This window comes from Podospora anserina, chromosome 5 (assembly GCF_000226545.1).
Source record: "Podospora anserina S mat+ genomic DNA chromosome 5, supercontig 1".
In the NCBI taxonomy this organism is placed as follows: Eukaryota; Fungi; Ascomycota; class Sordariomycetes; order Sordariales; family Podosporaceae; genus Podospora; species Podospora anserina.
In genome coordinates this window covers 576,986-599,326 of record NW_001914837.1, presented here as the reverse complement: position 1 = coordinate 599,326, position 22,341 = coordinate 576,986, and the positions used below count along the sequence as shown (strand labels likewise).

The 22,341-nt window shown below is 51.2% G+C and overlaps 9 protein-coding genes across 9 annotated transcripts, besides 2 other annotated features; 4 read left to right on the top strand and 5 right to left on the bottom strand.

The window, feature by feature from the left end:
* Window positions 1-198: 198 nt before the first annotated feature.
* On the top strand, window positions 199-519 carry PODANS_5_1335 (uncharacterized protein; the record flags this gene model as incomplete). The annotated part of the gene is made up of 1 exon (XM_001904166.1): window positions 199-519. One exon carries the CDS (start codon window positions 199-201, stop codon window positions 517-519), a length of 321 nt encoding a protein of 106 aa, XP_001904201.1.
* A 1,381-nt stretch (window positions 520-1,900) lies between these two features.
* PODANS_5_1340 (uncharacterized protein) lies at window positions 1,901-3,136 on the bottom strand (the record flags this gene model as incomplete). The annotated part of the gene is made up of 1 exon (XM_001904165.1): window positions 1,901-3,136. A coding segment is annotated over one exon (1,236 nt), but the record flags the coding sequence as incomplete, so codon positions are not given.
* A 422-nt stretch (window positions 3,137-3,558) lies between these two features.
* PODANS_5_1350 (uncharacterized protein) lies at window positions 3,559-4,116 on the bottom strand (the record flags this gene model as incomplete). The annotated part of the gene is made up of 1 exon (XM_001904164.1): window positions 3,559-4,116. One exon carries the CDS (start codon window positions 4,114-4,116, stop codon window positions 3,559-3,561), a length of 558 nt encoding a protein of 185 aa, XP_001904199.1.
* A 4,430-nt stretch (window positions 4,117-8,546) lies between these two features.
* Window positions 8,547-8,789: a sequence feature (pseudogene).
* A 3-nt stretch (window positions 8,790-8,792) lies between these two features.
* Window positions 8,793-9,269: a sequence feature (pseudogene).
* Window positions 9,270-9,938: 669 nt separating this feature from the next.
* PODANS_5_1370 (uncharacterized protein) lies at window positions 9,939-11,063 on the bottom strand (the record flags this gene model as incomplete). The annotated part of the gene is made up of 3 exons (XM_001904163.1): window positions 9,939-10,075; window positions 10,136-10,532; window positions 10,596-11,063. The coding sequence occupies 3 exons, from the start codon at window positions 11,061-11,063 to the stop codon at window positions 9,939-9,941; spliced, it is 1,002 nt and encodes a 333-aa protein (XP_001904198.1).
* Window positions 11,064-11,785: 722 nt separating this feature from the next.
* PODANS_5_1380 (uncharacterized protein) lies at window positions 11,786-13,334 on the bottom strand (the record flags this gene model as incomplete). The annotated part of the gene is made up of 2 exons (XM_001904162.1): window positions 11,786-12,356; window positions 12,550-13,334. The coding sequence occupies 2 exons, from the start codon at window positions 13,332-13,334 to the stop codon at window positions 11,786-11,788; spliced, it is 1,356 nt and encodes a 451-aa protein (XP_001904197.1).
* Window positions 13,335-15,530: 2,196 nt separating this feature from the next.
* Window positions 15,531-16,745, top strand: PODANS_5_1390 (uncharacterized protein; the record flags this gene model as incomplete). Its single annotated transcript, XM_001904161.1, has 1 exon — window positions 15,531-16,745. One exon carries the CDS (start codon window positions 15,531-15,533, stop codon window positions 16,743-16,745), a length of 1,215 nt encoding a protein of 404 aa, XP_001904196.1.
* Window positions 16,746-17,230: 485 nt separating this feature from the next.
* Window positions 17,231-17,668, top strand: PODANS_5_1395 (uncharacterized protein; the record flags this gene model as incomplete). Its single annotated transcript, XM_001904160.1, has 1 exon — window positions 17,231-17,668. The coding sequence occupies one exon, from the start codon at window positions 17,231-17,233 to the stop codon at window positions 17,666-17,668; it is 438 nt and encodes a 145-aa protein (XP_001904195.1).
* A 1,721-nt stretch (window positions 17,669-19,389) lies between these two features.
* Window positions 19,390-21,666, top strand: PODANS_5_1400 (uncharacterized protein; the record flags this gene model as incomplete). Its single annotated transcript, XM_001904159.1, has 4 exons — window positions 19,390-19,740; window positions 19,810-20,492; window positions 20,551-20,778; window positions 20,838-21,666. The coding sequence occupies 4 exons, from the start codon at window positions 19,390-19,392 to the stop codon at window positions 21,664-21,666; spliced, it is 2,091 nt and encodes a 696-aa protein (XP_001904194.1).
* Window positions 21,667-21,815: 149 nt separating this feature from the next.
* On the bottom strand, window positions 21,816-22,034 carry PODANS_5_1410 (uncharacterized protein; the record flags this gene model as incomplete). The annotated part of the gene is made up of 1 exon (XM_001904158.1): window positions 21,816-22,034. One exon carries the CDS (start codon window positions 22,032-22,034, stop codon window positions 21,816-21,818), a length of 219 nt encoding a protein of 72 aa, XP_001904193.1.
* Between the last annotated feature and the right edge of the window lie 307 nt (window positions 22,035-22,341).

Here is a 22,341-nt window from a genome sequence, read left to right as displayed (position 1 = left end):
CATGAACCCTGAATAAAGAAACTATAACGCCACTTCACCGACTGTAAAGCCATGTGTCCACCAACCTGAGTGACTCCAACCTTAAATCAACCGCACGACCTCACCGTACCTACTTTCCAAAAACCATCAAACCTTTAGCCCCTCCAACACACTACAGTCCCGTCATCATCTACATACCCACCCAGAGCAGAACCAACCATGCCCAACCGTCTCCTCCCCAAACCAAGCAACGGCTTCACCAACCCCGACGACACCATCAAAGACCTCTTTCTAGGCTGGTACCTCAACTCCATCTCCAACCTCGTCACAAAGCTCGTCATCCCCCGCAGCGCCTCCATCATCCGTCTCGGCCAGCGCGTCGAGTCTGCTCTTTGCATTCCAAAATCCATCTGGGTTTTCCACCCGCCACCCATCGAGCCGGGCATGACGGATGAAGAGCTCGGACTCGCTGTCGAAGGCTTTGTGTCCTTCGGCACACTTGCTCCGTCGCCTGGGTTTGCGTTGACGATTTTGAATTAGTTTGACGATTATGAGAATGAGCCAGGGTGTGGAACGTTGTTGTTGGTGATTACGTTGATGCCGCTGGTGTCGATTTGGCTCTTGATGTGGGTTGTTGTTGTGCGAAGGGCGAGGAGGGCGAGGAGGGGTTTGGTGCGGGACGAGGAGGCGGGAAGGAGTATGGAACTGGGGGAGAACGGGTCGCTTGAGAAGATGCCTCCCCCAACCAAGCCGAGGGGAAGACCTTAGAAGCACAAGTAACAGGGATGCAGTCGAACGCTGTGGCTGTGGTGCCAGATCATACGTGGATTCAATGCGCAAAGTTCTGCGCCAAATATACTGAATACTTTTCCATGACTGCAAATCATGCCTGGCAGGGAACCCGACGCCTCCATCGTATTTTCCACATCATCTGCCAGCTATTGCTCATCTCCTCCGGTAAACCCATACCCCCTCTCCCTCCTCTACCGCACCCTCCCCCCTATACTCTCCCTTCTTCCCACCGGCCCACTCCTCAAACACCGGCGCAAACATCTCCAAGTCGGCCCTTGGTCCAATCCAGACCACCACCGCCTCTCCTTTTTCGCCGCCCTGCCACTTGTCCAGATAAGCCCTGACCAGAGAAGGCTGTCGTGGGTAAACGAACACCAAACCCCCGGTCTTGTCCAGTAGCTCCTCATCCACTACAGCCCATGTTCCATTCACGGTCAGGATGTTCTCTTCCGGGAGGAAAATATTGACCGGTTTCCGGTTTAGTTGTGTAGACGAGACCGCCACCTCGACGCCGTAGAAGCCGTGAGAGCGAGCTGGGTGGTGCCGCAGAAGGAGGGCTTCGAAAAGGCCGGGACCGGATCCGATTGATAGAGTGAGGTGTGGTGGGGCGGGTAGGAGGGAGTTGAGGGTGGACAGGAGTGGTAATGAGAGGGAGCAGCAGGAGAGGGGTTGGCGGGTGGGGGTGGCGAGGAGTTCTGGAAGGGGGGTTGGTGTCATTTTCTTTTGGCCGAAGCTATTTCGCAGACAGCAGTGAAGAATGGTGCAGGTGAGAGGAATGATTGTTGTTGCTGAGGTTGAGAAATCTGTGAACAATGGCAGGGGGACAGTTTGCTCTGCTCTGTGCGAGATTGCATAAAATTTGGCCAAAAGATCCTCAAAATTGCTCGAGAACGCTAACCTCTCGTTCGACCTTACCAATGGGCCCAATTTTATATTTCAATATGGCAGTGCTTTTAGCTTTGACTATACCCGTCCAGAAAAAATGACACTCTGTCAATTGTTACGGTAGAGCCCATTTGTTTAACGATGTCAAGAAACCAGCTCCTTGCTATCTAGTCTCTTTATCTACCTAATTGATACCGAGAGTGGTCCAAAACAAACATGCTCCGAGCAACTCGGACTAAAAATTTCAAAACGTGAGCCCCTCTGTGTTATTAATAGCGTGATCAACATGAAACTTCGTAAAAGCGTGTTCAAGTACCGTCTGAGCCTTGATAAGCTGACCATCCTGAAATCGCACATTTATATTCCTAAACTTCTCTAAGCTCAGATAGCAATCTGATCCCGGTACTACTATGGCCTGTAGGTATTTCTGAACTACTTTCCTCCTAAACACCTTCCCTTGTTCCTTTTGGTTGCTATGATCAGGAATGCTTTGCTCCCAACCTGGGTTGTTCAGACTAACGCAAGACAGAATGAGAGAGCTCAGGCCCGATGCTATGGCGGTGGTAACCGAACTGCCAGAGATACGCTCACTTGAGTTAAGAAACGGAACTGACCCGGCGGCAATGTTGAGGGCGTTGAGCTTATATTTGAAGCCGTTTTTATCCTTTACTTCCCGAAGCAGCGCGCCATATTCGTCACATGCAGCAATAGTGAGTGTCTCATCGTAACTTGCTGGAAAGCTCTTTGGCGCGACCACCCCCTCATCATGGCTGCTACACATCAAGATAATCCCCCTAGAATGAGCCTGAATGATAACCGCGTCGAACTTATTCGTAGTTTCCACTATAGAGAAGCTCATTGAGATAATGTCGACATCATTATCGACTGCCCAGACGATGGCTTTAGCCACGCGTTGCGGTGTGATGCCGTACTTGTTACTGTCGGTTACTTTGGTAATATAGAGCTTGCATAACGGGTCGATGGCGCAAATAAGATTGGCCATCTGGGTGCCGTGGGGGTCGGAGGCGAACATCCAGGGGCTCACTTGACCTTCGTCGTCGACAAACGACCGCCCGCTCTGTACGCGGGACCACAGGGTACGGGCCTGTTTCTCTCCATCCTCGGGGTTTTCGTCATCGCCAGGTTTGATACCTGCACCATTGATCGATCTCAGCTGGTCGCTAGCGCGAATCTTCCCTGCGGTTACATCTGTTCTTCTCTTCATGTTTTCGCTCGTTCCTTTTGGCTCTCGGGATCTGATCCCGTTTCGGCGAGGTTTGCTGCTGACGATGGTGTTTGGAGGTGCAGGTGTTACGCTCATGATACCGTTATCAATAACTGCGATCTTTATAGGTCGATGTCCCAATCGCTTTTTGTGGGACACTGAAGGGCCTGGGTTTTCCCAGACCCACACCGGTTTGCTCTTGGGGCTGGATTTTCTTACTGTTTTCTTCTTGACAAACAACCAACTACAGTAATACTAATTTGTTTACCATTTTTTCTGGCCAATTTTGGCCTCATTTTCGCAGCCAGTGACTTTCCTAGGTCACCAGCCCAACACTTTTCCTCAGAAATTGCAGTCCCCGTCGCATAGTCTCGATAACTTAGGATAAACCGTGATAATTTGGGAAAAGCTCTCTGGGCTCTAATGTAGGCGGATCCATGGGTCAGTTGAATTCTGTGACAAATAGATGAGGATTGTACTTACATATCTTCTAGGCTGGGCAATTTCTCCTGTGTCGGATTCCAAGGTCGAGCCGGAGGGACTATCCAACCTGGTTTATTAAAAGCGCTGAGCTTCTTTTTGATGTAGTTTCGAGTCGCAAAATATTTCTCCTTTGTCATCATGTCCTGAACAACATGTATCCAAACAAATTCAAGCTATAATACCGTCAGTTCAAATCAGGCAGACGACGTCCGCACATGAGTACCCAGACTCTGGCCATTCCCCGACGTCACACGGCATCCGTTCATGTGGTGACTTACATTCTCAAAAGTCCTCAACCCATCTTTCTCATTCAGCCAGTGACTGATCGCTGCCATCTTCCCGCTGGAGTACAAATGGAGACCACGAATTCTCTTCTTCGTCTCATCACTGAAAACGGAAAGCGACATGTCCAGAAAGCGCCAATCGAGGATTTCAACCCCGAAATCCTGGACATATTGTGCAATATCGCGTTCGCTGTGTGGGTTGATAAGTCGGTCAAGAACCTTGAGATCCAAAATCGTTCTGACATGCTTGGTTCGATATAACCAGTCCAGTATGTCAAACACCTCACTGTGCTCTTCTCGGATTGGAAGCAGGATGGTGTTGCTACTGTCCGGGTAGGTATCAAGGGCTGGGAACCTGGCGTATTTAATGGTTTCTTCGTAGCTTAGAAGTTCTTGATGCTCCTGGTGCATGGTTAAGGAATGGACGAAGTCCCGTACGCGATACGATTTGAAATCGAACTGTGACATGTCGAAGCAAAGTTCCTTAACTATTAGTAGGAAAAAGAAATAGTTAAAACTCGATCAAACTAGGTACCTCGCTTGTGGTGTCCTGGTGTTACTTACTGGGTTTTAAGGGCAAGGGGAAACGTTAACTAAACTCAACTTCAAGCATTCACACCGCGATCGCTGGGAAAATATACCTTCTGAACTTTCCAATATTTCCAACAACTTCTGCATTGTTTGGGTCTTCTTGATGGTCTCCATAACCAGTTCGCGCCGGATTTCAGCTTGGGTCCCTTGGCCATCAGCAGTGCGCTTCATCCATCCTGTCTGTGACCAAGTTCTGTTGTTGTACCATAGCGGGTAATGTGAACCGTTTCTTGGTTCCTGGATGTTCGCATCGTTGGTGGTTCCCAATGCCACTTTTCTCGTAGATTTTAACACTGCATGTAGGCATAAGGAGTCGTATATATGGGCCGTCGAAAGAACAGAATCCGGATAATTTTTAATAAAATGCTTCACGAACTGAAGGTTCTGATAAGATACTGCGAGATGGAGCAGCCATGATGTGTCAAGCTCAGAATCCAGCACCGTTTCCCATATTCCTGCCCAGATATCCATGGCATCGAGCTCCACGATCTTATGAATCACCCCGGGGGTGTATTTGTCTTTATCTGCAGATTCTAGCAGGAGACGTAGGATCTCGGTTTGACCATCGAACATACTCTGTTGGGGGTCTTGTTAGTGAACTTAGTCCTCGTCCTCAACGTTATCCTCCTTCCCGCTATCCTGGTTATCGAGGTCACGATAACTGATAGACCCGCCTTCCCAGGATCCAAGATTTTTATTCCTGTCGCCCAGGGCCCCGTTTTCCGGCTCCCCACGGTCGGGTAACTTTAGTTTGATAGGTTAAGGTTATAAGTCATGTTATATATCTAGGGCTTTAATAATATTGTCCGCTGTAATAAATTTCTGAACCAGATCGGGTATCTTAAGAAACTCCCTTACAATAGTCACTCTTCCCGCTAGCAATGCATCCGTAAAAGTTGTGTCGGGACTATCAGCGATCTCAGGCTATTTCAGGAGCTCAGTGAGGGTTTCGAGCTTCGCAGGTGTATCTACGTCTCTAGTTGCTAAGTTGAGAGCGGTTTTCTCATGATCGTGCTCGACGCTTCTTAAAATGTTGGTTAGGAGTTGGGTGTGAGATGGTCCCGGCGGAGCGGGCTGCTTCCGTTAGTAGGCGTCCAAAAAGCCTATTATAATAGGGATAACAATAGAGTTGCCGATGTAAGCGGTGCGGTAAAACGGCGTTGTTCTTAGCTTTTGGTTTTCCAATGTAACATTTTGCACTTTTTTGTGAGAGAACCCTTGCTGGTGTTTGACGATGTCTAACCTGGATCCTCAAAAGAAAGGTATACCTCCTCGTTAGCAATGATCTTAACGAATTCTCTCAACGCCTTACTCCCAATGGGCTCCGTAGTTATGTTAGACGACTAAACTAGTTGGAGATTGGCGGCGTGGTGGGCGGCAGACTGATCATCTGGCGCGGGGGTCTCCCTACGTGGAAGAGGCAGTTTGGGATGGAGGAATTGGGGTTGTAAAGCAATGCGCAACTGAATGGGACTGGTGGCATTGCATTCTCAACGGATAGCAAAAGCCTTATGCTGGCGGTGAGTGCAGGAGACGTAGTGAGTGTGGTGAGTCTCCCGTCGTATAGCGTAGTGCATTCGTGGAAGCTGCCATCCTGCATCATGGTAATATGCTTTACACCTGGAGGTGATCTTGTGGTGGCTTACGGTATTGGCCGTTTGCACGCCGGACAACGGTCAGGAACGATACACGATGGAAGCGACCGAAAAGCTGAGGAGTGTCTGTTGCTCTCCCAACTCGCAATGGATTGCTGCAGGTTCAGAGGATGGTCATATTTTCCTTTGACAATTAGGCGTTAGAGGAGCACCGGTAAAGACGTTTTCTGGTCACAAGGATGCAGTAGTCAGTCTGTCGTTTGCAGGGTACCGGCCCTGTCTTGTTTCGGCATCTGACGACAGAATACTGAAGATGTGGGATCTGAACGAGCCTGACAACAAGCAGGGGTGGACAATTCAGAATGAATCGCGCATCAAGTGTGTGGTTTGTTCTCCTGACGGATCGACAGCGTTGTCAAGTTCAGCTGACAACACCGTACGTCTCTGGGATCTCGAAGCAGCCAGGCAGTATGATCAACGACGGCCTGGAAGCAATGTAGCTAGTGACAAACCCGAGTATGTTGAGGAACACTCAGGCCGTATCGACATTGTCCGATTCTCCCTCGACGGACAGCACTTGGCCTCCGGAGACTCACGCGGAAGAATCTGTTTGTGGGATGGGAATACGGGAGAGCTCAAAAGTTCAATGCAAGGTCATCATGGTCAAATCCAGTGGCTTGTCTTTCTGAAGACGGCAAATGGTTCAGTTCGGCATCAAATGATTATTGCGTCAAAGTGTGGGACACAAGAACGGCAGCATGTACCCATAGGTTCTCGGATCACGATGACAGGGTGCGCAGTGCTGCTTTCTCCTCAGACAGCCGGCAACTAGCCTCTGCGTGTGATGACGGTACGGTACGTGTGTGGGACCTTGATTAAGGGAACTGTGATCAGGATGGCAGCGACTCGGACAGCAACAGCGACTCGGACAGCAACAGCGACTCGGATAGCAGTGATTCGGACAGCAGTGACTCGAGCAGCAGTGACTCGGACGACAGGAACTCGGACTACGGTGATACTATCAAAGTAGAGGCAAACAAGACTGCTCCTGAGAAGAGGGCAGAGAGAATCGTCATCAGAACCAAGCGTTTTAAGGGCGACACCGACTATATTCGCAAAGTTTGTTTCTCGCCCACCGGTTATCTCCTCGCATCATGCGGCGACGATGTTACAATTCACCTTTGGCAGCTGACTTTGACGACAAATACTATCACAACAGGTCAAGACAGCAGCTCCAATGAGGAGCCAGAGTCCGAAAACGGAACCAATAAGGCTTACAAGGTCTTAACATATAAAGAGGCTTTCTTGGAAGTTACCTTCTATCCAGATGGTTTGCGTTTACTCTCCTCGTCCTTGGATGGCATCAGGATTTGGCATATCGAGAGCGGCGAGTGTCAGGCCGTCATTAGTGTCGGGCCCTTTCGCTCTCTTCAAGTCTATCCATCAGTAAATAATCGCTCTCTTTAACCCAATCCCTCGTCCAGCAACTAGGTTCTGATAGAGAGGAGGCCTTAGTATATCGACACGAATAACAAGATAGCTAGCAACACCGCACAACGTCCGCCACCAAACGAATTCCCGATATCATTAAACACTTCAGGATGGATCATGTGGAGGGACAAAGGCATCCTATGTCTCCCTGAGCAATACAGGCCGGGTCCTAAAGCCCTGAGCGCCTGGGTCCAAGGAAACCGGGTAGCTATCGGGTCTCGGTCAGGAGAAGTCTTGCTATTTAGGTTCGCCGACGGAGTGACGCTAACGTAGGGGAGAAAAGTCGATGCATAATTAGCTGCTAGCACGATATTAAAGTCCATCACAAAAGTCTAGACCTTGCCACCCCCACAGCTCTTAAAGTGGGTAGGTACCTATACCGCAGTGAGAGAGCATAGAAACCAAAAGGACAGGGGCTAAGTCTAAGTAGTACAAAAGGATCATGGACAGTGTACGATATGCGTTTAATGGTGGTGTTTAGCTAGTCTTATCTTTCTATTCTCAATAGCTTAGTTTCTTTTGTTAGCCCTCATATTATTTTCTCTTTATCTCTAGTGTGGTGGACGAGTCATCTATAACGAATCCCCTTTTTACGTACCTGGGGTACAGCCCACTTTAACGCTTCTATCGATCTTCTCGGGTCTTACACAGGTTTAATATATGTGTCCTGTTATTTACCAGGTAGTTAAAAAAGAAACAACATATCTTATAGATTTTCCGTGGAAAAACTTATAATGGATGGTGAGGTGCCTTAGTTACCTAGTTCAACCACAACATTTTAACTCTAGATCCACTTTCACTCAGGGGTATTCTTGGCAGCCCCTTTTTATTGTTGGTTAACACACCTCTTGTGTCCAGTGTAAGAATCGCTAAATAAAAGAAATTGATAGAAATTCTGAAAGGTCATATTACCTTTCATTCTAAATACCTAGTCTAGCCTCGAAATGATCAAAAACTTGTCATCACTTCGTAAATCATAACCCGCCCCCTTGGCCCCAGTATAATCTGCTTTTCCTCTTCACAAGAAAAGAGGAAAAGACAAACCAGATATCAAAATGACCTTCCATTTCCTTCTTATAGCTCCGGAAATAAAACCAAGCAAAAAACTTTCCTTCTAAAGCACTCTAAGAAAAAATGAAAAAACACATAACAGAATAGAGAAAGTCACCCCACAACCTGCTGCTGCCCACCCTGACCGCCTCCCTATGCATTATTCCCCTGCTACTGACTCTCCTCCTTCTTCAGCAACCTTTTCCGGTTGTACAGGTCCGTACTTAACACATTTACATACCCCCTCCTCCTCCTCAGCTCTTCTTGGATCTGGCTCACCAACCTCCCCTCCCTCAGCCAGCCGTCCACCTCTGCACTCACAAAATCAGGCAGCTTCCTCGCTCGTGGATCGCTGGTATCCGTGCTCGGCCCGTGGTTGTGTACCTTGTGCTCTTCGTTCGGATAGTGTAGCACCTAGACGTCACTATCCTTCGCCGTCTCGATGACCTCAAACTTGAAGAGACAACCGCACTTCTTGGAGGTTCTGTCGGTGGTGGGCTTCCGACGGCCTTCTTCTTTAGCTTTGACAAACACCGAGGGGTCGACGGGGGGTCGGTGGTGGCGGGCTTCGCCCCCGCGGAAGCAGACCCAGCGGACTTTTCGCTTGCCGGTGACTTTGGCGCCGGCGATGCGCATGGAGTAGCCCCGGGAGAGGGTCCAGGCGTCGAGGGTAGCTTGCATGGCTGCGCGGGAGTTGATGACGAAGTTGGGGGGTGGGGGCTCGAGGGGGATTATGGGCTGTTGGGGTTGCTGTGGGATGGCATGTTGCTGGTATGCGAGCTCTGCTGCTGCTGCTGCTGCTGTGTGGGTTGCGGTTGATTCTGTTGTGGCTGCTGCTGCTGTGGTGGTTGTTGTTGACCCCCCTGTGATAGTGATTGCGGTGGTGGTGGAGGCGGTGGTTGGATGGGTGTCTGAGACAGTGTGGTATTGGTGACAGGACATACTGGGACAATGATCTCTGCAGGTAAACAAAAGGAGCAAATGAAACAGCTTTCAGAGATAATTGTCGACTCTTTGATCTTGAGCAGTTGTTCTGTCAGTTGGGGGTAATACAAGGCGATGCGACCACCCGCACTCAAGTCTGGCGTTGGTTGTGAGGAGAGAGCCAGTCACGTCTTCTCATCTGTTTGTTGTGGTGGGGCACGCTGTAGGCCTCACCCTGCCGGCTGGCTTGGTTGGCAAATGTCCTTCGACACTGCAGATGACCAGTCATGCCAGGCTTGTATTCTCTCTGTTTCCCTACCGCCTCGTCTCGATTACAGGCAAATGTTAACTCATGTAAAGGCCGAGAACTCGGGTCCAACTTGCTATTCATTGCCTTGCTCTTCATGCTTTTCATCAACAACAACCCCAGCTCCCCATAGGTGGGAGGCTGCATGTTTTGAATTTTCATGACGATGAATGGTCCCGATGAGCAAATCACAACATGCTTGGTATTCCGTTTGTCTCCTGCCGGGAGGTGGTTACATCGGACTGAAGTGGCGGCCAAGCACAGGCGAGGCAAAATATCAGCTTTTCTTCCCCATTGTATCCTCAAATCACTTGATATTACTGCGACTTCACTCAGATCTTCCCTACTCCCGCGCCAAACTTCACCAACGGAGACACCAACAGCAGCGGCGTCAACTTGTACTTGTACGGCGCCTTCAAAAAGTCTCCCACCTGCGTGATGTTGACCGTCGCCCCGCCCCAGTCATTTCCTAAACACAACTCCTGTCAGCAACCATATTCCCACCCCACAACAAGACGGAAACACTTACTGGCCCCCAAATTCGCAAACCCATCCAGCTCCTCATCCCCACAAACACACGTGTTCGGCGAATCCTCCGGGATCACCAACCCATACGTACTCAACGCCTCCCTTGTCTTACCCCTAAAGACATTCCCCTCCACCAGCACCTGATTATCCGACCTCGAGTGAATAGCCTGGTACAAAAAGTCCTCATACAAGTTGTTGTAGACGTGCTGATGACCAAACCGTCCGGCCGGACCGCGAGTCCCCTCGTTGCGCCAGTGGTTGTGGTGGTAGGTGATGTGCAGGTGGCCAAAGTCAATGTCACGGAAGTTGGCGTCGTTGCCGACGAGGGAGGACTTCCAGTGGTCGTGGAAGTAGTTCCACGAGACGGTGATCCAGTCGGAGCCGCGGATGATGTCGACCTGGCCGTCCTACGGAGCATCAGCAAGTTGGGCTCAGGGAAAGGGAACAGGAAAACCACCCACGTATTCATCTGGCCCCTTGGAGATATCGCTCGTAAACTCGTTGTGGTCTACCCACACCCTCGTCGAGTTTCTTATCGTGATGCAGTCGTTATCCAGAATAAAACTAATCTTCAGATTCTGGATAATCACATTCGTCGCGTTGACGATATCCAACCCTGACCCGGTTATCTGCGCTGTCTTGCCCACCCCGATCACTGACTTGTTGGACCCGATTTTGGGCCTCGAAGGGAAGTTTAGTTCTCCACTGACGAGGACAATCTTTGGTTCATCACCGGTGACTGCTGCTTTGAAGTCTGCGACGGTGGACACGGTGACAGTGGAACCGCCTTTGCCGCCGGTGGTAGGGCCGAGGGGGTTATCTCTCGCGAAGCCTTCCACGTCCCAGGAGGCGAGGCCGAAGAGGGAGGTGGGGAGGAGGGGGAGAGCCCCTGATAAGGGAGCAAACAGTAAGAGAAGGTTGAACCGCATTTTGTGGGTGATGGCTCAAACTAGTCGTGAGCGACCAGCCCTGTGTAAATTGCGGTGATTGCTTAAGCTCTTATAGTAGAGGGCCAGTGTTGTCATGACGCGACGTGACGGTGAATAAGCTCAATGGGTTACCATCCCAGCGGGGAACCCTGCCTAGAAAAACACGATGGCTTGCGGCGTGAGACCTCCTTCCAGACATGGTGGTGGTGATTTTATCCGTCTTGGCCAAGAGATCGCGCCAAGGCCACCCCTGAAATCGCCCCTGAGTGGTGGAAATATGTCTTCCGATCGGATCAGCGTTGCGAGAATGCTACTTTGATGTGAGAACTTGGGTCAAGTCGGAAAAGGGATTAGCACTAAAGTTTACTCATGGATACTGTTGTGCTGTTGTGAAAATCAGTCTTGAGACTTGATCGCGGGGAAGTTGGTGATGGCGACAAACCCACACACCATTGTGGGTTGTCGGGATGCAGACGGCCCATATCTAGGGTGATACAGCAATAATTACCATGGTGACACAGCATATATACGACCATTTAACATCGACTAATAGGGTCGCTAGAGTAGTAAGTTGCAATCGTTCAGCATGAATGCCATTGCCTCTTTTTGGATACGACTGCGAGTCAAGAACGGTATCAAAACCAGATCGTCATGTAAGGTATGGGAAGATATGAGCAGAACAAAAAACGGCATTACCACCAAGATGAACCTACATTGAGGTATCAAGGCATCCCCATCACAACCCTCCTCGCCTTCCCCCTCAACTTCGCCTGCTTCCCAAACTGCTCTTCTCTCTCCCTCTTGATCTTGATCTCCATTTCCAACCGCCTGATGATCCCCTCTATCGCCTGCAGCTTCTCCTGCCCAAACTTCCCCGGCACCCCAAACCCATCAATCTCCCTCTTCACTTTAAGAGTATACTCCAACGCCTTGTCCAGGTTGCCAACGTGGTAGTACATCCTGGCTGGATACTCATACATGTCAGACATCTGGTCGGTGAGACCCTCCTCCTCGACGAGCTGGAACATGTGCTCCGCTTGCTGGAGCGCTTCTTCAAACTTTTCCTCTTGGGCGAGTTGGGGGATGGAGGCTTGGTAGGAGCGGATTTGGGCGCGGTTATCATCAGACTTTTTGAGAACTTCGGGGGGCGAGGTGCAGAGGGCGCATGAGCTGGGATAGGTTAGCAGCTGAGTTGTGGGGATGGAGGGGAAAAGGAGGGGGCTGACCATTTGAAACCCCAGATATTTTCGAGGGCTTGTTGTCTTTCTTTGGACAGAAGACCGGCGGTGGAATCTGTGAGATAGGTATGTTAGTGTGTATTGAGGTAATCAAGGGTACGGTGGTGCGGCTTACATGTAATGGAGATTTCCTCCCCAGGTTCAATGTCTCTTGAGGCCCAGACTGTCATGGCCAGGGTTGTCTCGGAGAAGTAGATGAAAGCACTGCAATATGTCAGTGGTGGTCCAGTTATGGTTCCCTTTCACACTCACTTTGGCTTGCAATCGTGGTTAAACCTCTGTTCAATGTTAGCATCTCGAGGCACCATCCTTCCAAAACCATCAAACTCACCGACAGATCCGCAAACAAAGCCATAAACTCCTTCCCCTGAATCAACACCGTAAAGCTGTTCGTCAACAACAAATCCTCAATCTCGGTTGCCTCGTCACCCCTCCCCTTCTTCGACAGTCCCAGCACCTTTTCTGGCTCTCCCAACCGGTGCACCGCCGTCTCCAACAAGTCCTGCACTTCCTCCCTCATCACATCAGCAGGGTACTCGACCGCTGCAATAAGCGACGCATGATCCACCAGAATAGCCTTCCCCTTCTCAATCTTTTGCGTGGAAATCACTCCCTTTCCTTTGCCAGGAATGTCAACAACCTTGTATGGTCTTGGCAGGTAGATCTTCTCGGGGGCGAAGAATTTCTGGTCAAAGGGGTGCTCGAGAATGTTCAAGGTAGTTCCGGCAATCTCAGGGGTAGTGATGATGCTGATGCCGTGGCCTTTTGGAGAGGCAGCATTGGTGTAGACACACCATGGCTCTTCGTTAGCCTCGAGGCAGTAGGGCCTATGTGTCCAGGGGCTCCAGGCTGCTGGGTCGTAGGAGTAGGGTCCAATGGTGGTCAGGACAGTGCGGTTGAAGGGGGTGGTTGGGAGACCGCGGCCGCATAGCTCATCGTCATCTGGCAGTTCTGATGTGGCTCTTGTGCCTGTGGTAAAGTGGGAGAGGGTGAGAGCGGACGTGAGGAAAGTTGTCAGGGCAAGGCAAGCCATCGTGAAAGTGAATGCTTGTGGAGGCTCACGTTGTAAAATGGTGCTTGTAACTTTCTGTCATGAATCGAAGACCCGATACTAGAAGTCGACATGTTGACAGCTTGCATTGTTGCTGTCGCCACGGTAGAGTGTGCATTTAGCCGACCACAGTTGTGTAGTCTCATTGGAGCAGCCAGGTGTCTTCCCGATGGAAGCGCGATTGGTACCGGATGATTTACCCGAGACGTTGTAACCAGGTTTTGATCAGTAGATGCGAAATGTCTTCTCTGACGGATTAGTATCGAGAAACTTGCCATACATCAATCCATCGATGTATGCATCTCCCCGAGAATAGTAGCCCTCACCAACGCTGTCACGCCTGCGAAGAATGATGGGAGTTCTACCGCCCCAGAGTATCGTCACAATATCACCCTTCTGAAGACCGGAGCGGCCAAGCCCCAACATTCCTTTTCTGGTCTTGAACAGCCTTCGATTTACGTGTCTAAAACGATCCTTCTGTCGCGCATGGAAGGCAAAGGATGCGATTTGTCGGCTGGTCAATGCTATCGGGTTTGGCGACTCTGATCTGAGCCGTTCCAGCACGTCCAGCTCGGCTTTTGTCAAGCTTTTACTCTTGATCTTCTTTCCCCGCATCATTCTCAGCCAGAGAGAGAGGCCATCTTCCTGAATGAGTGGCAATCTTCGTCCTTCCATGTCTGCTGGATAATGACCCCGATGGTGACATGTAACAGTACGCCAAATCTGTTCCTCTTCAGCTCTGGACCTAGATCCAAGCTCAATAAACCTAGCCATCTGCACAAGATGCCGATTCCATTCATTGTCGAATCCTTCGAACGGTGGACACTCCATGACAGCTTCGATTTCATCCACGTCACATCCGCTCAAAAAAAGAACCCCGTCATCTTCCCAAACGCCAGTCGAGACCTCAAAGGACGGGGGCTTTGAGCCACTCGCCTTGAATGAATAAACCTGGTTAATGGGAAACGGTGTGAGACCTTGGGTTCCGATGTCACTCCAATCGGGGACCCATGTAGGCAGTCCTTGTGAGCCATCGGGCTCATTAGGGGGGGCATTGATCCGAAGAAGAATAGTCCCAAAGGGGTTTCCCCAATATGATGCGTGAAGACTGCATATGAAGCAAAGATCCGTGTCAAAGTCGTAAACACGTCAGCAACCGACCGATGGTAGTCCGCCTGTATATCCAAACTGCGTTTCCCTAGAATCTGACGTGCAAGCCCCAATACACCGCAGAGAATATCTCTCGGGCCTGTGGCCATGTAATGCGGTTCACCGACCATGATGATCGGGAGGTGGGCAAGGACCACCTCCTGAATGATCCATATTCGGTGCCAGTACTCCATTGACACAATGTATGATAGGCCCTGTCCATCGCCCCGTGTAAGTTTATGTAGTCCCCAATGAAGTCATACCAAAACGCACCCAGCTTAGAGTCCGGGCAGCTAAGCGTTTCTGCTGAGCTTGTGGCCAATTCTCTGAACGTGAGATATTCTTCAACCTCTCTCCTCAGCTCTCCATTGCGAGGATTAGGAATGTATAGCTGACTGAGTTCAGATCTGAGCAATATAGCTTGCGGTGCGTGCGTTGCAAAGTGATCCATGACAGCATCTGTGGACATAGTTCCACGTCCCGACCAAAGATAAACTCAGTTGGCAAGACTGCAGATAGTGTGCATATTTGTCACCTGACGTATTCTTTCCAGATGATCCGCCATGTCGATGCATAGGGCGTCCAATCCAGAGCCACCCGGTGTCGATTTAACGGGGTTGTTGAAGAGCAGCATTGAGGTTCTTGGTGGCTGCAAACGTAGAGTTGTCCACGGTGATGTTGATCGGAAACCAAAAAAAGAGGTCAGAGGTTGAGGTAGGTCAGGTAATACTGTGGGGAGAAGTTGCCGGCGGTCTCCTGCCTGTCTCCCGTCTCTCCGAAGACCACTCGGTCCCACGGCCCCACCAGAACGCCATGCCGTGCCGAGCCAGCGGCTTCCGCAACGGCCCCACAAAAACCCAAGATAGTGACGACATCACTCTAGAGCATTACGGTGACAGCATAGATTCCTGACATTTCCACATAAAACAGCTGCACCTGCAGTTCATCCGATCTCGAGCAATCTCGTAGGCCACAATCATCCCAACTGCATACAACAACACCCAGATCATTCCCATCTACCTATCCACCATGACACGAACCGACCGCGTGTTCCAGCTCGTCGGAAGCTGCAACAACTACCCCTGGGGCAAGCAGGGCGAGAAATCACTTGCCGTCCAACTCCACAAGAAGACCGACCCCAATTTTGAAATTAAGAACGACGAATTCTACTCTGAGCTCTGGTTCGGGGATTATCCAGACTTTCCTGCTCGAGTGCTGGAAACAGGCGAGCTTCTCCAGGATGTCCTCCAGAAGCACAAGGACGAACTCCTCGGCAAGAAGGTTATCGAGGAGCTAGGTGGACAGCTGCCTTTTCTGCCCAAAATTCTCTCCATCGCCAAAGCCTTACCTCTTCAGATTCACCCCAACAAGGAGCTCGCCGCCAAGCTTCATAAAGAAGATCCAGAGAACTTCACCGATCCGAACCACAAGCCCGAGATTGCAGTGGCGCTTTCCAAGTTCGAGGTCTTTGCTGGGTGGAAGCCGCTGGAGGAGGTTCAGTTACTTTTCAAGCGCCTCGGGGTCCTGCGCCAATTTGTCCCTGCTGGCATCGAAGACTGGTCGGAGTTGACCCTCCGCGAAGTCACCCGGTCCCTTCTCCAGGCCGATGAGAAGACCGTCAAGTCCGTTGAGGAAGCCTTGGCCAAGGCATCCAAGGAAGAGCTTGGCAAGCAGACATACATCCTCGATTTGCTGCCTCGTCTCCAAGACCAGTATGGCGCTACTGATAACGGATCTCTGGTTGCGTTACTCTGCATGAACTTCCTCGTGTTGGACGCGGGTGACGCGATTTACATTCCGGCAGACGGCATCCACGCCTACTTGAGTGGTGATATTGTCGAGTGCATGGCTCGCAGCAACAATGTCCTCAACGCTGGCTTCTGTCCTCCGGCGGATCGCAACAATATCGACATGTTTGCCGACACGCTCACATTCAAGCCAAGCACGAGATCAAAAGACAGCGTCATCCTGCCGTCGCAGGACCAAGGAAAGGTCAAGATCTACAAGCCACCGATGAGCGAGTTCGACATGCTCAGGCTCAGCCTGTTCCAGGGAGAGGGAGAAGACATTGAGGCGCACCGAGGGCCGGGTGTTATGATTATCACACACGGCAACGGAACAATGCTAGCGGACGGCAAGACGTTTAGACTGAAGGAAGGGTCGATTTTCTTTGTCGCACCGGGGGTGAAGGTTCGGATCGATAGTCCTGGTGGATTGGAGGCGCATATGGCTGTTGTTGCTTGAGTGGGCGTTTTTGACTTGCCGACGGAGAGTCTGGGAGATTGCGCTGTTACGTCCTGAAGTCTGGCGAGCAGCTGTTGGCAACGTCGCACTTCTTTACAAGACCGAGTTCCACGTCTACACCTCAAATGATAGGTCAGCAATTCTTGTGCTTTGGTTATGCCTGCCACCAACAACATGAACGAGGCGGAATGCAAGCTCCGCCACAGTGACTTCACCACTGGCCGGGCCTCGACATGAGAACACGCAGTGTCTGCAACGAGGCACTCGTGGCTGTGTAAAATTATCCTTGACCATCAGATACCATCCCATTCAATAAAGCAAAACAGCCCATCCAGCCTCCGCAGAAATTCATATTTACCTACTTATCACTGTCAGGTGTCAAACATACTTCCAACCAGTCTGCCTAACCTTTTGCTGCCTTTTCAAGCTCAGATTACTACAACAATATCAAGTTTTACTATCCTTCTTACGCCCCATGGTACAAGATGTCATCTGGTTACTCCGTGGGTGACTTTGTCGCTGGCGCCGGGATGGCCCAGAAACTGTACATCCTCGTGAAGACTTCAGCAGACGCTCCCTCCGAATATGAAGCTGCAATGAAGAAACTTGTCCTGACCCAACAGGCCTTCATCACTGTGAGCCAACTCAGCCAAAACCAGGTTTTTCTGCCCCGAGACACAATCAACTCGGCGTCATTTCTCATCTCATCGTCACTGGACACGATCTCGAAATTCCTCAAACGAACCGAATCCCTGAAAAAGAGTATGTCCAGTAACGGGCCGCCAACTATTCGAGATAGTGGGTGCAGAATTGGGTGGGAGTTGTACGGGAAAGACGAACTGAGAGAGCTACGCGAGAAGTTGCATAACTGTCTCGCTGCGCTGAATCTTCTGCTCTCCGCAGCGAACCTGTATGGATATTAATACCTGGACAGAATTATTTTGGAAATTTGGCTAACTGTTGTGCAGTGGACATCGCTCTATTCTCCCTCCATCCACCCCATCGCACGCTCCGACCCTCGATCAAAATGATGGATATACCTCAGAATCTACATGTGTGGATTTGGAAGTCGTCGATCTCATAGGGGAAGAACTGGGTTCGACGCGTTCGGATCACCAGACTGTCAATGAGTCCCCAAAAACTTCAGCCAAGCCCTCGCAGCTGAAGACTGAACTTGGAGGCAGGCTTGAGGCTGCCAAATCCCCTGCTTCTTCACTCGAGAAACCCAAAACGCTGAGCAGCACCGGTGGCCCCGACCATGCATTGTTGGAGCGGCTTGCAGTCCTGTAGAAGCCAGCAGCAGAGAAGAAGGATTGGGAATCTAGTCAAGCCGAGCGGAGAAAGAATGCCGACTTTCTGATCCGCCACGCATAATCTGCATTTGGGTCCATACTTCAAGGCAAAAGCATTCCCAAAAGAATCTGAAGACTTGACGACAGACGTACCTATTTCGTTCAAGGATGCAGTAGGAAGAAAGTTTCATTCCCGTACGATGTTTGCAAGAGCTGGATGGACCTTGAGGAGCTCATAAAGCAGGCATTTGTGAATATGGAGGTCGTTGGTTCTCGTGTCCATGAGGGTCACTACGACTTGATCAATAAACGAGGGTAATATTGTCCGGCCAAGTCTCTGCGAAAGGTCGGTGCAACCTGGATGGAAAGTCTCTATGCACATGTGACCTATGGAAAAACATCCTATGAAAATTCGTCACCCCGGAAGCCACCTGGACTCGACGAAACCTCCTTTACAGTCCCCCGAGTCCTCGGAAATCCCATGGAGACCTCTGACACCTCCGCCACGACCATCGGCCCCGCCCCCCAGAATTTCTCCATCCAACAAGTCATGGGGTTTTCGACACCACGATTTCCCAACTTCCCATTGAATGCCAAACGTGACAACCACCCATTCTACCCCAGTCTTCAACAATTCCGGCAGATGAATTGGAATAGGGACCGGCCACCCAGCTTCACGGCGGAAGGAAAACCAGCATCATCGCAAGATGATTCCTCGACATGTAGTGATGAGGGTTTAAGAGGGTACAAATGACTTTGTGCTATAAAATCTTGTTTCGTTGGGGATGTAGTGATCTTCCAATCTCCTTGATGAAGCGTAACTGATTTGGCTTGGTGTTGTTGGTATCATGCCAAGACCTGTGTAAGTCCTGCCAGCTGGCGCGCAACTGCCTCCCGCAACCACATCCGGGTTCCACAAAACGTCATCGATTCCGGAGCGTCCATTCCACAAAAAAGTCGATGATCCTGTTCGTGTTTGGCAAGACCAAGAGATTCTCGAATCTGAGATTGGGCCGTCACTCAAAATGGAATGGCACCCAAACGACGCTCCCCCAGCAGGTTCGAACCATGGCTCTGGCACACCTGCGTCACCGACTCCATCTTTATCCGCCCGCTGATTGGCAGCCATTGATGTCATTGCCGTCTTTCAGCCCAGCACCAGGAGCATCAATAAAACCACTGGCGACAATGTCTATGACCCCCCATCCACCACCTGCCTGCTCTCAACTTACGTAGAATAAAGCTCTTTTCGTCGTCCACTTGGCCCCAGGCCCGGCCACCATCCTACCTTATCATACTAACTACCCTTTTGCACCCCTACCTAGACTGGACAGACCTTAACCTACACGGTCATGGCTTCATCCCAGCCAACGGCACCGGACGTGCCGTCCAAGAACGAAAATGAAAACAGCCTAGGATCTGAAATCGTCGACTTCTTACCCATCCCCGCCGTCAACCCTACCACCTCTGTCGAAGGCCCTCACAAGCCCGAGCCCAGTGACAAACTGGGAAACCAACAAACTCTCTCGCACGCCTTGGCTACCGAGGGCACCACCGAACACCCTCAAGGCATCGCCCAACTCGACCACGACGAAGAGGTTCGCGACCTAGGATGGAACGAGCCCAAGCAAGAGATTCCAGCCCCTCTGGTAGGTGGTATGGACAACGACGAGCTCTGGATGCTCGTGCGCCGGTTCAACAAGGTATGTCGACGTCAGAAATGGTCTCTGCGCATTATGTCAGGTCTCAAGCTAACTCAACCGCTCTGACAGCAAATCTTCCACACCAAAGCCACCCCCTACCCCCCGCCCGGCGGTCTCGATCTCAACATTGCGGAACAGGAAGAGTTCTCGCCGGACAAGATGCGCGGCAACTTTGAGCGCCTCTATATGACGGTTGGCGTAGGGATGCTAGCGGCAGTTAAGCACATTGCTCGTCTCCGTTCCTGGAAGGAAACCCGGCGCACAGCAGCGTTTTGCAGTGCTTATTTCCTTGCGTGGCTGTTTGACTTCCTCACACCGTTGCTGATTAGTGTTCTCGTGGCGCTGATCGCGGTGCCGTGGACGAGAGAGTATCTCTTCCCCCCTGCGCCAGTGTCGCTTGTCGACAGCAAAACAGGCGGGATACAGAAACCCAAGGCTGGTGTGCTAGGTAGCCACGACAGCGCTACGGGCGCGCCAGAGAACCACAAGGGTGAGGCGGTCGAGCAGGAAGCCAGCAATTTTGTGAGCGGGATCGCGACGGTGGCGGTGAGCGGCGCTGTCGGGCAACATGCTCAGGGGGATCAGGAGTCGGCAGAGCAGTCCACGACCGAGATGCACAAAGCTATTGGGTCGAAGCCGGGGACCAAGAGGGACAAGACGGAGGTGCCGATGCAGACAGCTATGTGGTCGAAGCTTCAGCCCATTATGCATGCGCTGGGGGATTTTGTGGATACCTGGGAGAGGTTTGCAAAGTGAGTTTCGTTGCTGGTGAAGTTGAGAGAGAGGACTGATGCTAACAGAGTGCTGTAGCGCGTTGTCTCCTACGCCGCCGTTTCCCACCGATGTTCACCGTCTGAGATTTGTCGCGCTCATCCTGCCTCTTCTCGCCTTGTCGTTCGTCGTCACTTCGTACATGTTTGTCAAAGGTGTCACCTTTGGCATTGGGTTCGGGTTCTTCGGTGACCCTATTATCTCTCGTGGTCTGGACTGGCTCAACAGAACTATCCCCGACTGGAAGAAGTTGCTGGAGTTGCGAAAGTATGTCTTGATTTCTGTCATCCTTGAAAGGCTCAGTACACTGACTATCTTACCTTTAGTACTCTCCTCAAAGGCGTTCCCACCAATGCTCAGCTCACCATCACTCTCCTCCGTATTGGGGAGGCGAACCATGCACCCCTCCCACCACCACCCCGTATCAACGAAGTACCTCCCAACAAACCTGCCCAGCTTACCTCCAATGACCTTTCCGCTGTCGGTGCCGATGCTCCCATGAACGCAAGCGCGGGTGAACTCCAGGAAGCGATCCACTACGATCCCAGCATCAAGCACGACAAGGGCGGCAACCAAGGCGGGCACAGTGTCATGGTCAAGGGTCAGGACAAGGAGCAAAACAAGAAGAGCAACAAGTTCCTCAACTTTTTCAGGGGCACTGCAAAGACTGCTGTCAAGACTGCCGTGGGCGCTGATACTATCAGGGGCAAGATGGGCATCAGCCATCACGCCAAGGACAGACTAGGAGTTGTCCCCCCCGCCGAAAAGGTGCCCATCAGTGGACCGGTAGAGTTCGAGGCGAGATACGACGGCAAGAAGGGCAATGTTTATTTGTCGACGGCAGCAACAATTCCGGTCGTGGCGTTTGGAACGAAGAAGACAAAGGAAAAGATTGGGCCGGATGGGGAGGAGAAGGAGGATTTACATGCCATGTGGAGCGTGCCCGTGTCGGAGATTGTCGAGTTGAAGAAGCTTGGCGGATATGGGTGGAAGGCGAAGTTGGTGGTGGGGTGGAGTTTGGAGAGGGAGGTGAGCGATGGGGTGGAGCTGAGGACGAGTAGGGGGGAGGTGTACAAGATTACGGCTATTCCGCTGAGGGATGAGTTGTTTAATCGGTTGATTGCTGTTGGGGGACAAAAGTGGGAGGCGTGGTGATAATACCCTTTGGTCATGTCGTGGTGTTGGGAATATGGAGGAGGGTAGGGATTGGAAAAAGGAGGTTGTTGCAGTGATACCTGTTTTAGCTTTGTAATGACTGATCAACAACACCACTATTACTACCGATTTTGTTTTGCTGTCTTATCTCAGCGAGGCGTGTCAGTCCCCAACGGCGACCACCGTCCCGCCTTGACATCTTCCCTCACCCGCCTAACGCTCTCCTCGTCCGCCTCGGCAAAGTGGTTGATCTCCTCCAACCACTTTTCTTCTCCGTCGTTTGCGTCCCGCCCGGTTATCCCATTGAGATAGGGGTACCTCCCAAACCGGTCGATGATCGGCTTGTGGACGTCGAACAACATGCCCATCCACCACGTGAAGCTCTCTCTCGTCACCTGATCCCCCCGCGGCGGTCCGGCGTTGTAGACCCTGGGAAAAGCGTACGAGTCGCCTAGTATCTCGTCGCGTTCCTGGCGGTAAGGGTCAGCCGACCCGGTTTCTTTCTCCACTGTCGCGCGGGTTTCTTCTGTGAGGGTTATGGCGATTTCCTGCAGTTCTGGCTTTTCGGAATGGACGAATGGTGTAGCGAACCATAACCGGACAGCGATCCAGTAGTCCAGGGCGACGTTCTGCTCGTGCTTCCAGCGGGCGTAGGAGTCGGGGCGGAGGTGGTGC